Below are 14,448 nucleotides of genomic sequence, written 5' to 3'. Positions count from 1 at the left end.
AACCTTTGACAGATTGAACAGGACTTTGGCAATTATCTATGTTATTAAAGGTCAGGTTTCTTAAAAAAACAACAAACTAATTATTTTCGTTTCAGTGAGTGTTCTGTAAGTGATTTATAAACCAACCAGAGAAGAGGGAAAAGTTTGGTTCCTGCAGTCATTTTTTGACTTTCAGAAGTAGAACTATAAAATGGGTATAAATTGATGACAGTATTGAAATGAGTTTCTGATTGCCCTTGGTTTTGTAAGATGTTTTCTTTGGATAATGCACTGAAGGAGGTAAGAAAAGGATAATCAAATGCAAATGTTTCATAAATTTAGATTTTTTTTGTAAATGAATTCTCATTAAAATAAATGGAGAAGCAGTTTCACTGGAAATTAGATGGACTCTAGGTTTGCAGCTCCTCCTTGAAGGTGGAATTTTTATTTTTATTTGTCTTAATGCTGAATCTCTAAAATTAAAGCTTTCAGTTTAAATTCATTGCTCATGTAAAAATGAGATCATATTTGTCTTTGAAATGCTGTTATTGTCTCAGATTGTGATTTAGTTACACTGGTACATATTAGAGACCCACAGATGATGTTACCTTACTGGGGTAAAGCAAACAGGATCTGGGATCAAGCTACTATGACCAACTTAATAAAGACTGCAAAATCATCTATATTTAAATGCAGTGGGAAGTGAGCTTAGAAGTCATAGTTTTGGGCATTATCTTCCACCTTGTATTAGCACTTCAGGTTTTAAATAATACATGTGTTGAATGCTCTTAGAAACCATTTACATCTTAGGATGGCAGAGCAATTTAATGGTAGTGTGTTATCCAGTTAATGGGATTTTACATTGAAACAGCTTAATACCAGGCTCTGAAAAATTGCATTTAATAACTACTTAATCAGTATAGGAATGAGTCATGTTGCTGTCATTTTAAAACTTTATGCTGTGCAGCCCCTCTTAGAATAAATTTGCTTTAATGCAGATGCATTTAGTGAGGTTCGTTCTTGTTGTTTGGATTATACTAAATTTGGTTTACATTCTGTCCAGGTTTGCAAATTTAAAGCTTGTATGAATCTAAGTAGTGACATATCTTCTACTCATTTCTGTACCTCTCTCAGCAAATTAGAATTCACTTTACCTTACCATATTGTAACCAGTATCACCAATTTACACAGTGAAATTAACAGAGACTGAAAGCACACATGGCAGGAAAGGGTCAGTAAAGTGAGAGCCAGCCACAGGTGTGGCTCTTCTATGGTGGAGGGCTGTCTGTAATTCAGAGGAACACAAAGAAATAAAGCTCTTCCACATTACATCCCATAAGCTGCTGCAGAAATGTTCTCATCCATTTTCTAACAAAAGTGTTCATTTTATGGGTTATCGGTTTTTTTCTCATGGTTCTCATGCACCTGTCAAAGAACTTGTCATGTGGTTTATCAGCAGTGACTATTGTAGTCACTACCCACAGTTACTGCTCCACACTGGAACAGCTGTACAGAACTAGACAGAAGCATCTGGAGTTTGAGCAATAGGTTATTGCATCCCTGTGGTGCAATTAGTTCATTCTGATTAACAGGATTATTATCTTAGGTATTGCTTTCTAGCATCATTTTATTCTAGGCATTCCTTTCTAAGTAAGATGAGATGTGTCACATCCATTGGGTCAGGAGCTGGGATGGCACTGCTGTCCTGTGCACTGAGAACACGCTGCCTTCCCAGGGGAGGGCTGGGCTGTGCGCTACTGCAGAAGGCAGGAAATTGTCTTAGTGACCTGTAATGAGATAGGTTTCCCCACTGGCCTTGGAAAGTAACTGGCCTTGGAGTAACGTAAGCCTAGAGGCTTAGGATAATCATTCATCATCATAAACGTTCATCAAAAATGGGGGTCACTAAGTAAAAAGGAAAAACATTCTAATTTTGAGATTTAATAATAAAACAATTCACTACAAATATTTGGTCTAAAGGTTATAAATTCGTGTCTCCACTGGCCCTGGCACACATGAACATGGATGCAAATGCAAGCATGCCCATATTCATGCACACATTCATAAATACAATTCTACAAGGAAAAAGGAAATGAAATAAATACAATTCTACAAAGAGAAATGACTGCTTTACCTTGGGGTTTGCAAAGGAAACAAATGGGGACAGGTGCATAAACCTGATAACATGCAAAATTATTTAGAAACATTCAACCTTCTTGGATATCTTGGCCTAGAGTAACAAAATCCATTCTTTTAATATCAGCACTATACTAAAATAATAAGATTATGCAATTATTTTGTTATTAAATTTTCTGTAAACCAGTCATATATTAAAAAAAAAAAAAAAAGGCTGCAATGGGATGTTATTGTAACACCATTCAGCCAAATTTAATGTATTTTTTAGATATTTTCCATTATTTCAGCTGTGTTTCATGAGGGAAGTTGCTGATTGTTTAAAATAATTAAATGGGTGAAATCATTTAGCCACTACAGAGGATTTTGTTTGCAAATATACAGAACCACCAATATTTTTGTGATCTTATCTATAAAAATAGAAACCCACAATACAATAGCATTGCATTAGCTTTTCCTTCTTCATCTTATGACAGTAACTTTAAAAAATAGAGGAGTGATGATTACCAAAGTTCCAAGTGATTATTCTTTTTTTCTTCCTTAAACCTCCTGTGGTACCTACTCCCTAAATAATCCTCTGGTTAAGGGATGTCACACAGGCTATGTGAGGCTGACCACTGCCTGGGGAAGGAAAGCAAAGTCAGTGTCTCTTATTCCCAACCCCCTTTTTCACATTTGGATTAAGTAGGTACAGTTTGGCCTTTTTTGATCTCTCCGTTGCCCTAATTTACAATTTATTTATAGTGACTTTTTATTCTCTGTCAACAACTGGGTAATTGCTGTATTGTCTGTCTGTCTATCTGCTTGGTATTCATCCCTGTGGGCTACATCACAAGGCAAAGAATGCTTTTGAAACAGCTGATGGAAACAGCTCCTCCTTCAATTACTTGGAATAAGCATAGCAGTTTCTGAGGAGAGATTTTCAGCTTACTCTGGCAGATGAGTGCAGTTTGTAGGTAAAGCACATGAGTAGGAAGAGGAGTGAAATAAACTGATACTCACTGCCTGTGGAACCCTTTGCAAATCCTCCGGGCTTTCATTTCTCATCCATAAAAGCATAATAAAAATTCTTAGATACTTCTGGGAAATACTTTCACTGCTACTTCACTTTAAAAGCTCTCAAAACCTGAGCAGTCTCACCAGTGCATTTAATTCCTAGCTTCTTCTGTTTGTGCTGTTTTACCTGTTCCTAAAGATGTCACATAGCAAATATGGTGTAAAGGCTGTCAGATTCATGATTTTTTGAAAGTGTAGTTCATTATGTAGTCCAATAAAGCTAGATGGGATTCCCGTGTTCCCTGAACTGACCTCCAGTACAAGACAGAATATATATTTTCCCCACTAATTCTTGCACTAATTCTGTAACTCATAATTGATCTAGCACATTTTTATCAAGACAAGTATTTAGGCAGATGTCCAGTAAACTGTCAGACTATCTCACCCACATAGGAAGGAGACATCCAGTCTTTTTTCAGGGCTTACTCTGGGATAAATTTATTGCTCAAGCAAATACAGAAATCAGCCTAAAGTCCCTAGTGTCCTGCTGGTCCAGCTGACAGCCAGTCATGTCCTGGTCATTTTAGCTGACGTGTGATTGCTTTCCCGGATCTTTGACTAATGCTACAAAAACACTCTGAGTCCTTTACCTCCTAAACATTTAATCCACACTTCCAATGGTTTTCCCTTACGAGGACATTGGGACAGCCATGGTAAACCAGACCAAAGGCCCATTTTCCCCAGTGTATTTTTTCCAGCAGTGCTTAAACACTGGAGTCTGGGAAGACCAGAGGGATGGGACATCTGATTTTCTCCAGCTTCCTTCTCAGGATCCCACCATTTCAGCTGAAAGACCTCCTCAATTACAATGAAGTTCCTGGGTATTTATTAAATTTTAAAGGATTTTTTTCCCCTGAACTTCTTTAGAATCTGTAACTTATTCCTACTACCACACACAGTGCCACACCTTAAGTTTATTCAGCTGCCCTATCTGGCTGCTGTGGCTCTGAAAGTGAAGTTTATGAAATGGCAAACAGAACTGTTCCAATTCTGGAAACATTTTACTCCTTTTGATAGGGCCCACAGGATTTATTATTGCTTTAGCCCTTCTTGTACTAGTTCCAAATTTGTCTTTTTTTCTGGTCTTTTGACATGGGGTTATGTTATATTGAACAGAACTGAAAAGCTGGGTAGTTCCAACTAATTGGAATCTGCCCCTGTCTTCTAGAGTAGCACTAATAGAAAGGAATCAATATTAAAAAAAAAAAAAAAAACAAAAAAACCAAACACTGCTGTTCTACAATAAAAGAGAATGAGCTTTTTTTTTTTTTTGTCTGCAAGAATGTGTCACTTGGAGCATTTTATATCCCATATTTTAGAGATTTTTGTCTTTTAATATAGGTTCCTCCAAGCACCTATAAGCCTCCAAAGGAAAGAAAGCAACTAGAGGAAATCAAAACAAAAAATATCCAAAAAGCAAAAGTAAGTGTATTTTGTTCTTCTTCTTTCCTTTTTTCTAAACTGGTTCTTCTGTATTATTTCATCTTCACAAATCTTAGAACTTATCTGAAACATATCTGATTTTGCAACTAAATAGCTCATGGCTTTTTCTCTAGAATCATGAAGTTTGTATCCTCTACTCTGTTTTAGCACTCTTTTTCCACCTTCTTTATTTTATTATTAATTGTCCAGGACAAGGTCCTACTTTTACTCACTGTATAAGTACCATACGAGAAATTTTTCAAGCAGCCATATAAAGTAGGAGAAGATGATTACTTTCTTTTCTTCACAATGGTTCTTCTAGTCCCATGGACATGTGAATATATAAGGTATTAATTTATTTATTAAGGCTTCAAATTACAAAATAAGTTCAGTATTTTTTGAGTTTTCTTCTGTAGTAATTGAAAAATAACCACGTGTTATTCACTGTTGTAAAATATCAGCAGATTCTTCTTTTCTGTGCAGACTTCATACTCTTACATATTCTTCATACACTCCCTTCAGCAGAGAGAGTGTAAAGTCATCCTGATTTATAAAGAAACAGAGTACATGGTCTGTGTGTTAAGACAGCAGGAAAAGGGAGGGCCTGGAGAGGGAAGGGAAAATACAAACAGATCTAGGTATTTGATCCAAACTTTGACATGAATCTTGTTCAATGAAGTAGCTCATAGTTAAAGCAGATTGTTGTTGTCTTCTCCTCAGAAAGGAATTAATTAAATGTTAATTTCCACTTTCCCCATTCCCACACTGCAGTCACCATATCCAATCAAATAACAATATAAACTTGATAAAAGATATGCCATGTGACTCCTTTGTATCAGCACTCTCCCACCCCCATTCTGAAAATGCCTGATTCCAGTTTTCTTTAGCCAGTCAGGTCCATTCATTACAGCTCTGGGCTGTCCTCTTGTCCATGTGAAAGAGACATTGGATTCTGTTCCTAAACTATAGTGAGAGCTTTAATGTTTGACAGTTTCTAGGGATATAAACCTTTCATTCCTTTTCCTAGCCCATCACATTACCTATGCTGGATATTTCATTATAGAACAATTTAACATTATTTTTTTATTCTTTTATAGTTTCCATATTGTGGGAAAAGCACATCTGTTTGTCTGTGTGCTTATTTGCATGTTTAAAACTTTCTAGAAAAACTGGGAAAGAAAAGCACAGTGCACATACCATCAAAAATCTACGACAACTGTAAAATCACTTAACAACCAGCCACATTGTTCAATAAAGAAAATGCATTAATACGAGAAACAAAGATAAACCACCACAGAAATTATAGCTGCAATAACAGCAGTTTTTATCACTTCTGGAATGTCACTAAAGGCATCCAAAGCATTCACAAAGGTCAATTCCCTCTAGACTGTTTGCTAAGCAAGCTGACATTATGGGTCCTAGCAGAAATATGTATGAAAAATGCCATTTACTTCATAACATTTTTGCAGAAGCTGTAGCTATTACTGTAAGAACCACATGTAAGCATCTGTGAGGAATGAGAACACTGGAAGCCACACTCTAGACAGTTATAGAAACACAGATGTTATCAGCTGCTGCCCAGAAAGCCATTAAAAAATCTAGTCTGTTTCACAACTTTGATTAGAGATTTGGTTTAAAACCAAAATAAATATCCAAAAACTAGAAACGTGGTTGCCTGTACTTCCCTATATAATGACTGGGTCATTAATGCCAGAGATGTGCCTATTGAATCAACCCTTAATGCAGTGATCCCTTGATCATAATTCTCTAATGTAACTCCAAACCAAAGCCATTGTTTGTCAGCTGTCTGGCAGTTACTGCCAATGGTACTGATGTGCCATGGATAATTATGATATTTTTAAGCTGATATCTGAACAAATTATATGTTTTATATGGGCAGGTCTATCAAAGGTCTGATGTCCTGTGCGAAGGATACATCTAGGCAGAACTGTGTAGAAAATCAATACTTGCTTACTCCAGGTCTTTAATCAGGAGTGAAAATTTATGTAAATACTAAGTCAAGTTTTTGGATTCAGTCTTGAAATCAGTGTTGTCTCACATCTTCATTAATGACACAGATGAAGGGATTGAGTGCACCCTCGGCACATTTGCAGGTGATACCAAACTGGGGGGTGCAGCTGACACACCTGAGGGACAGGATTCCATCCAGAGGGACCTGGACAAGCTCAAGAAGTGGCCCATGGGAATCTCATGAGCTGTAACAAGACCAAGTGCTGGTGCTGCACCTGGGTCAGGGCAGCTCCCAGGGTCAGCACAGGCTGGGGATGAACAGAACCAGAGCAGCCTTGAGAAGGACTTGGGGGTGCTGTGGGTGAGAGGCTGGACATGACCCAGCCATGAGCACTCAGCCCAGAAACCTCCCTGTCCTGGGATCATCCAAAGCACCGTGGGCAGCACAGGAGGGAGGGGATTCTGCCCCTCTGCCCTGCTCTGGTGAGACCTCACCTGCAGCGCTGCATCCAGCTCTGGGGCCCCATCATAGGAAGGACATGGACCTGTTGGAGCAAGTCCAGAGGAGGCCACCAAGAGGGATGGAGCACCTCTCTTATGAGGAAAGGCTGAGAGAATTGGAATTGTTCAGCCTGGACAAGAGAAGGCTTCAGGGTGACCTGTAGTCTTCCAGTACCAGAAGAGAGACCACAAGAAGGATGGAGAAGGACTTTTTACACACGCAGGTAGTGACAGGACGAGGAGGGATGGCTTCAAACTGAAGGAGGGTAGGTTTTGATTAGATACAAAGAAATTCTTTACTATGAGGGTGGTGAGGCCCTGGCACAGGTTGCCCAGAGAACCTGCAAAGGTCCCATCTCTGGAAGGGTTCAAGTTTGCATTGGGGCTTTGAGCAACCTGATCTAGTGGGAGATGTCTCTGCCCATGGCAGGGATTTGGAACAAGATGATCTTTAAGGTCCCTTCCAACCCAAACCGTTCTATGATTCTGTGAATATAGTGGTTGGGGCAACAAGACATTTTGAGACATAAGTTTATTCTTAGAGAATTTAAATGTACCACACTATTTAAGATAATTGTTGTAATTTTAGGATCTGCTCCTGGAAGCAAATACTAACCAGTTCCGTTGTGCAGCCATCAAGCCTGAAAAGAGAGAGGTATGGTGAAAAATACATGCCCAAGAATCCCCCAGTAGTGAGATGAAAAATGACTGGAGTATTTAAAGATATCTTAGAGTATTAGAAAAATAATGTTTATTTGAGCCTAAGAATTATGTGCTATGATTTATAGCTATAGTGTCATTTCACATCCCTATGCCAGCATTTGCCTCTTTGTATGCATAATGCATTACTCCCTTTTCTTATACTTCTGGTGCTGCTTTATTATTTTCTTAATTTTGAGACAAGCAACCTTCCTGTGAAACTGCTCCAACAAATCTCCAAACTGGCAATATTTCTCTAAATCCTCATATTATTTTTCCATTAACTTTGATGCCACAGAGCAGCCAAGCTGAGGGAATAATGGTCCCATTCATACAAAATCCTTGCTTTGGTTGATTCCCAGTTCACAGTTACATCACCAAACTATGTATGTAATATATTCATTTCAGCATCAGTGCTGCATATTCTATTCAGTGTGTTCATCCCCATGATACTAGACAGTTTCACATCAGTATCTATAGTTAACATCATTAAATTAATAAGCATCAGTAGAATTCTACCACTAATTAATAATTTCATGAAGTGTGTTTTGACATCCTATTTTTTCCTCTCAGTATCTATTTCAGTTAAAAGATTAATATATTCATATATATATATATGTATATGTAAGTAATATTTCGTAGTCAAAGAAAGAATCACTAGCATTATTTTAGTCAATATTTGGACCTACCTTTGTATGGTCATATTCCCACTAGGTTGGGTGTACATAGCAAGTTTTTTGTGTATATTACAATTCCAAGATATGTCCCCTGTGTATTTGTTATTCTCAAAAAAAATTTGATGAAAATTCAAGTGTTAGTTTTGATAAATATGTCATATCTTCTGCTGAGTAATTGAAAATTTGTTTCTGAAATTAAATAATGTATTTTTGGTTTGAACCGCAGAGCATACATGAGAGTATGCAGAGTAAACCAGCATTCAAGGCTCAAAGGATCCAAAGCAAGGTGAGCAACCTTTAAGGAACTGTTGTCAAATGTACTTGAAAATTTGATACACATGCAAATCTTGTGATGATGGAAACTCAACTTAAATCCATGGTTTTACACTAAATTCTTTGGTCAAGAACATGGGATGGATTGGGTCTATGGTTAATAGATTTTGTCCTATGCACCTTTAATAATCTGTAAAGAAATGGTCAGGGAGTGACAAGAGCAGGACTACTCCATGACAAAAGAGAAATAAGGAGCCAAAGGTGATGAAAGCACAGGCAGTGCCCTCACCAAGCAGGACACAGTATCTGAATGTGAGGAGGTTGGTGGCAGTGACAGGTTCTGCTGACAGCACCTTGGATAAAACAAGGTAACAAATCAGGTTTGGGGTCCACCCAAAATTCGAGTCAGGAGACAAAGCTACAACAGCAACCCAGGTCCATGACAGCAGGAGACAGAAATGGAGACCAGGAGTGGAAGAATCCCCAGCATAATGGAAACTGAAGCCCATTTCTGAGTCCAACTGGTGCTCCCAGGCCAGTCCTGAGTGAGACTGGTCAGGGTGATCAAAACCTTTTGGGTCCCTGAAGTAAATTGTGTGCAGTTGCACAATGTAACCATAATAGTGTTTTCAGTTACAAAGGGAGAAGATTTTATGTAAAATAGTATAAAATGAGAATTGTCTCCAGCAAAAAAAGGAATGTGGAACCTTGGTTTAAGAACTCAGCATAAGGACAGAAGAATCTTGCATCAGTACATCATTGTTTCAAAATGAGATCCTAAAGAATGCTGAGCAATCATTCCAGCTAACGACTGTCTGATACACAATATACAATCAGGCTGGATGTTTGCCTTGTTTCCTTCAGACACACACTGAGGTCATGAAATCCACTATCCTGATTTCTTCCCTTGTAGAATTTTCAAGGGTCAGAGAATTGTAAACATGGGAAAAGAGCCATTCAGCCTTAACAGTGGAATGGAACACATGAAAACTCACATTGCTGTTTCTGCAATAACTGCACTAGAGATAATCTTCAGTCTTATGCTGTTCTATCTGACACCTTTAATTTGTTCCAAGTTCTTATGCAGAATAATTTCAGCTGTGCTTGTATTGTGGTCTCAAATATGTTGTGAGCAGGTCTGCCTACTCTTTAAAACTGTGTATTTAGGTACAGCTCGTAAATGCTGTGAGAAGATTGGTTCTCCACTTGGGGGACTGGGCATCTGGCAGGTATTTCTAAAGCCTGTCTGGCATTTATCACACACTGAAGTTATCTTTAGTAACAGTATCAGCTACTCAGTCTGCTTGCTTACAGTCCAGCAGCATTTAAATTACAGCAAGGTAATAAGATCCTAGTTAATTTTGCACAAAAAGAAAGAAACCCCCAAAACAGGAAATATTTACATAGTTAAACACATGTGACCTGTAATTACATAGGCTCAGTTCAAAACTGTATATCCCATTGCCCTTCCTGATAATATAAAATAATAAAACTTTAGTGAAGACTTAACAAGAGTCATGACATCTGCCTAAACTGCATCAAGAAAAATATGGATCTGGCATCCTCTGTTATTGATTAGGGCCACTTCTAAAACTTGCTAGTATCTCCTCTAGATGCATAAACAGTTTTATCTTATCTAAACACATTTGCCTTAAGGTTGGTTAGGTGATATTCAAGATGCTGCTGTAACTTTCAAGCAGAGATAGGCATATTGTTACTGACTTTTAAAATACTTTCTATTCCTGTTGCCTTCCTGCCTGTGCAACTCTCTGAATAGATAAATCCTAAGAGGATGGTTTATCTAAGGTATATATATATAATTTTAATCATCTTCAAACTAATGAAATTATATAATGTTTTAAACAACTAGTATTTTGTTTCCTATTTTTAGAACACCCACAGTATATGATTTTTTTTTCTTTTTAGAGACATATATTATGTGTAGCAGCAAATTATTTCTCTTGCTGTACCAAAGTATCTATTCATCCTTTTCACTGGGAGAATGAGACAGTACAAATGTATCACCACTCTGTCTCAGTCTGCCTCTTGCTCATATCATATTTGCTATTTGCATATTTATTTGTTTTAGTGAGCTGTTGCATGTTCATTAGGTGGCAATAGTGAATATGATACTTTTCCACAAGAATTAATGTTCTGTAGTTTTCCCACTTACTTCCATTTTCTCATCATGAAAAAAGGGAAGATACCTCATGACAGGACGAGAATGAGTAAAATTCAGAACTTCCTTGATACTATATGACAGAAGAATCTATTCACTTATTTTACTTACACCTGCCTGCACATGTCTTGGGAGTCCTAGTTATTTTGACTATATCGCTGTATTTCTGTTTCATTGTCAGACAGATTTCTGGCCAATAGACTGTGAAACTGAAGTTGAAGGTATTTCCATAACTGTTACCAAATTACAGTTGGTAAATACAGAACATGAAATCTGTGTACACAGAAAACTGTCAAAAGTATGGAAACCTCTACATGTGTCAAAGAAAATGTCTTCATTAAGGAAACATGTTATACACAGTACAGGCTTAAAATACAAACTGTTCATATAATGCAGAAGCCTTTGAGATGTGTTGAGATGCAGATCAAAAGGTAAAATGACATTGGGCATTAGGAAGTCATAGTAAGTCAAGCAAAATAAATAAAATACATTGGTTTGGATTCTTTTCCTAAATTCTTCAAGTTATCATCATTTTTTCAAGAAACTGACAGGTAATTCATTTTTTGCATTAAAATATGCTATGAGTGTGAAAACAGTAATTTTACTTAGTGAATTCTAGGTGATAGAATGTGTTTGCAATCCTCAACCTACCTAATTAATATAATTTATAACACATGCTTTTTCCAGTTATGTATATCAGGAAACTTCAGTTCATATTTCTGCATACAATATTTGCAGTATGTAGCTTGAGTGATTCTGTGCATCTGTTTCTCAGCTACTCATGAAGTTCTTCATTTGGAATTTAAATACATGTTTGAATTCTGAACACAGAACTTGTCTGGATTTAAGTCAAACGTGTTATGATTAAGCTTTGTTTTCTGCAGGAATGATCCCAGTTCTTATTTCAGCAGCACTGCTTTGCCTTGGTTCAGATCAGGTCTCTTACATGTGTCTGCAAAGGTGACCCATTTTCTCTGAATACCCTACCTGTGCAGGGAACAATTTTAACTGGCAGAGAAATTGATCCTTTCCTCCCTCAGTATTTAGAAGTTGTCTGGGAGTCAGTCTTAACACAATACTTTGAAGAGTTAACAAAGCAGCCACAGGATCTAGTCCAAGTCCTCCACCCTGAGGCCTGAAAGTCATTGAGAACTGTTCTCCACTTCTACTGTCAAGAAAATAGATAAAGCAATGGGTGATTCCAGTTGTCTTGGAAATACTTCTACATTGTAATAGTGATTATTTATAAATATTTTTCTAAGATCTTCCTATGAAAGGTGCTGCTTTTGTTTTACTTCAGTGTTTTGGCTAACTGACTCTTACAGAGAGGCAGTTTATTGTCTTTGTCCAAAACAGATCAAATCCTTTCGCACAATGTATATGAGCAATGGAAAATATGAAAGGAAGTGAAGACATTCTATGGGATTTGACATGGTCCAAGAGTGATTACAAATTTATAATCCACTTGGGGGACTTCGCTGATTTCTTAAGCAGCTTGAGTGGTTTATGAACAGCATGCAATTTCATTGTGAATGTCAGATTAATGCTAGATGAATGCTTTAAGCAAAATTTATGCTGTCTTGGGTCAATTTATTTAACCCACTGAGATGTTTTTATACTCTGTTTTATGGTTTACATCACTAACTATGGAATATACATTCCCTTTCCTGACAGATTGACAATATACCCATTAAATTAAACACAGCAGCTATTTTGAGGGAGGGTGCCCTCTACCAGCGGAAATTGGAAGAGGAGCTCAAAAGGTATGACCATGCTCCACCTAGGATTGCTTTCCACATCCCTGGATATAGGATAATGAACTACATCAAAAATAATTATGTAAGTTCCAGGTAAACTAAACTAATGGATCTATTGTAGGGCATTCCATTCTATAAAAACAGTTGACAAATGAAGAGAGAAGTGAAGTGGACTGAAGAAAAAGTCTACAATAAAGTAATTCTTTTTTGTGTAGATGCTGTACAGTGTTACTGATTTAGCACTCTGGCTAGTGTCCACTTGCAAAGTCCAAGAGGGATCACTTTTATATTTATTCCAATCTTCCAGACTAAAGAATGACCCGAATACACATCTATTTCTGTGTCCTTTGTACAAGATGAGTATATTAAGCCAAATAATTTCATATATCTCCATTTTCTTCAATGGTTGTGGTCAGCTACATGCCAAGTTTGATAGTTGAACTTGTTTATATGTACATAAAAATACCTGTCCATTTCTATCACATTAAGATATAGGACAATAAGAATGTGCTGTTCCTTAAAGCAAGATAAGCCAAGAGCTGAGAGTGACAGCAGGACATGTAGGGACAGTGTCCTCACTGACAGCAGCTCCACGGTCCCCTGGCAGGTGGCAGGACAGATCCAGGGACAGACAGCAGGGTCAGCCAAGGGTGCTATGAGGGTCCAAAGGGACAAGTCTGGGCCGAGGTCCAGCCAGGAAGCCAAGTCAACAAGGCAGGGTCAACTCGGCCCTGGGCTGGGTGCAGGCTGATCTGTAGAGTAGCTTAGGCAAGGACCAAAGCTGTTAAGCCAGGCTCCAATGTGTCTCCTGGGAAGAATCTACACACATACCAACCAGAACTTTTCATAGCTTTTCCTCACACCGTTCTTTTCACTCCAGTCCCATCCAGTGTTAGACAGTCACACTGCAGCAGAACTCTCTTTGAACACAAGCATTGAATCCAGGGCGGTAGGGAAGGGGTGTAAATAAGAGGTTGCAGGTCCTTTTGTGCATTTAGCACTCTAAGAAATCCTGACATTAGGATTCCTCCTTATTCAGCAACACAGGTTTTCAGAGGATGTTTACTAGGAGAGGATGAATCCTGGATGGCCACTGAAGGTTGTATTCTACAGCTAGAATCACATAACATTTTCACAAAAAAACTTCACAAAGATAAAACTTATGTTATCTTGCTTAGTATAACTTCTAATCCACCTGTCTTAGCAGGCTAAGCACTAAATATTGATGGTATTTTAAGTCCTGGAAAGACTGTGTAAGTTTGGATTTGATCTTTGAACCTAGCAGGCTTTGATTCATGCATCAGGATTTTAGCAGGTAGATATTAAACATCACTCAGGTTCTGTTATCAGCTATTCACATATATTGATGTTCTTCCATATTACATATGCTACTGTTCACTCCAGCTGGCAGAATTTGTTCCACTCAGCAAAATCAGAGAATCACACAGAATCACTAAGGAATAGTTCCCTGTAACTTGATACTATTTTATATTAATGAGTTTTAATCTTCAACTGCATTTAACAAAAAGACTGATATATATATATATATATATACAGATACATATATAGAGAGATAAATATATATAGATATATGGAGTGATAGATGTATCACATGTACATGCATTGGGGGGCAGCATTAGGAGGCAATTCACTCCATGTTTGTGTCTCTGCCCTAGTTATTGGCTCATTCCCTCCTGTGCTGCAGGACTTTGATGGGCCTGCCTCAGGGCTTTGCTATGTTTTTCTCTCTCAGCTGAGCACAAAAAATAGGGATGTGACTTTCCTTAACAGCTGAATACTT

General features: G+C 37.7%; 1 protein-coding gene across 1 annotated transcript in view; it reads left to right on the top strand.

Annotated features, from left to right (window-relative positions):
- CFAP99 (cilia and flagella associated protein 99) overlaps positions 1 to 14,448 on the top strand; it is a 52,094-nt gene that overhangs the window by 23,705 nt on the left and 13,941 nt on the right. The window contains exons 7-10 of the mRNA XM_058838115.1: positions 4,510 to 4,590; positions 7,652 to 7,716; positions 8,652 to 8,724; positions 12,565 to 12,653. Coding sequence (XP_058694098.1) covers positions 4,510 to 4,590; positions 7,652 to 7,716; positions 8,652 to 8,724; positions 12,565 to 12,653 — 308 coding nt within the window. The remainder of the gene's footprint in view (positions 1 to 4,509; positions 4,591 to 7,651; positions 7,717 to 8,651; positions 8,725 to 12,564; positions 12,654 to 14,448) is intronic.

Source organism: Poecile atricapillus, chromosome 4, assembly GCF_030490865.1.
Source record: "Poecile atricapillus isolate bPoeAtr1 chromosome 4, bPoeAtr1.hap1, whole genome shotgun sequence".
Classification (NCBI taxonomy): Eukaryota; Metazoa; Chordata; class Aves; order Passeriformes; family Paridae; genus Poecile; species Poecile atricapillus.
This window is presented reverse-complemented; position numbering and strand designations above follow the sequence as displayed.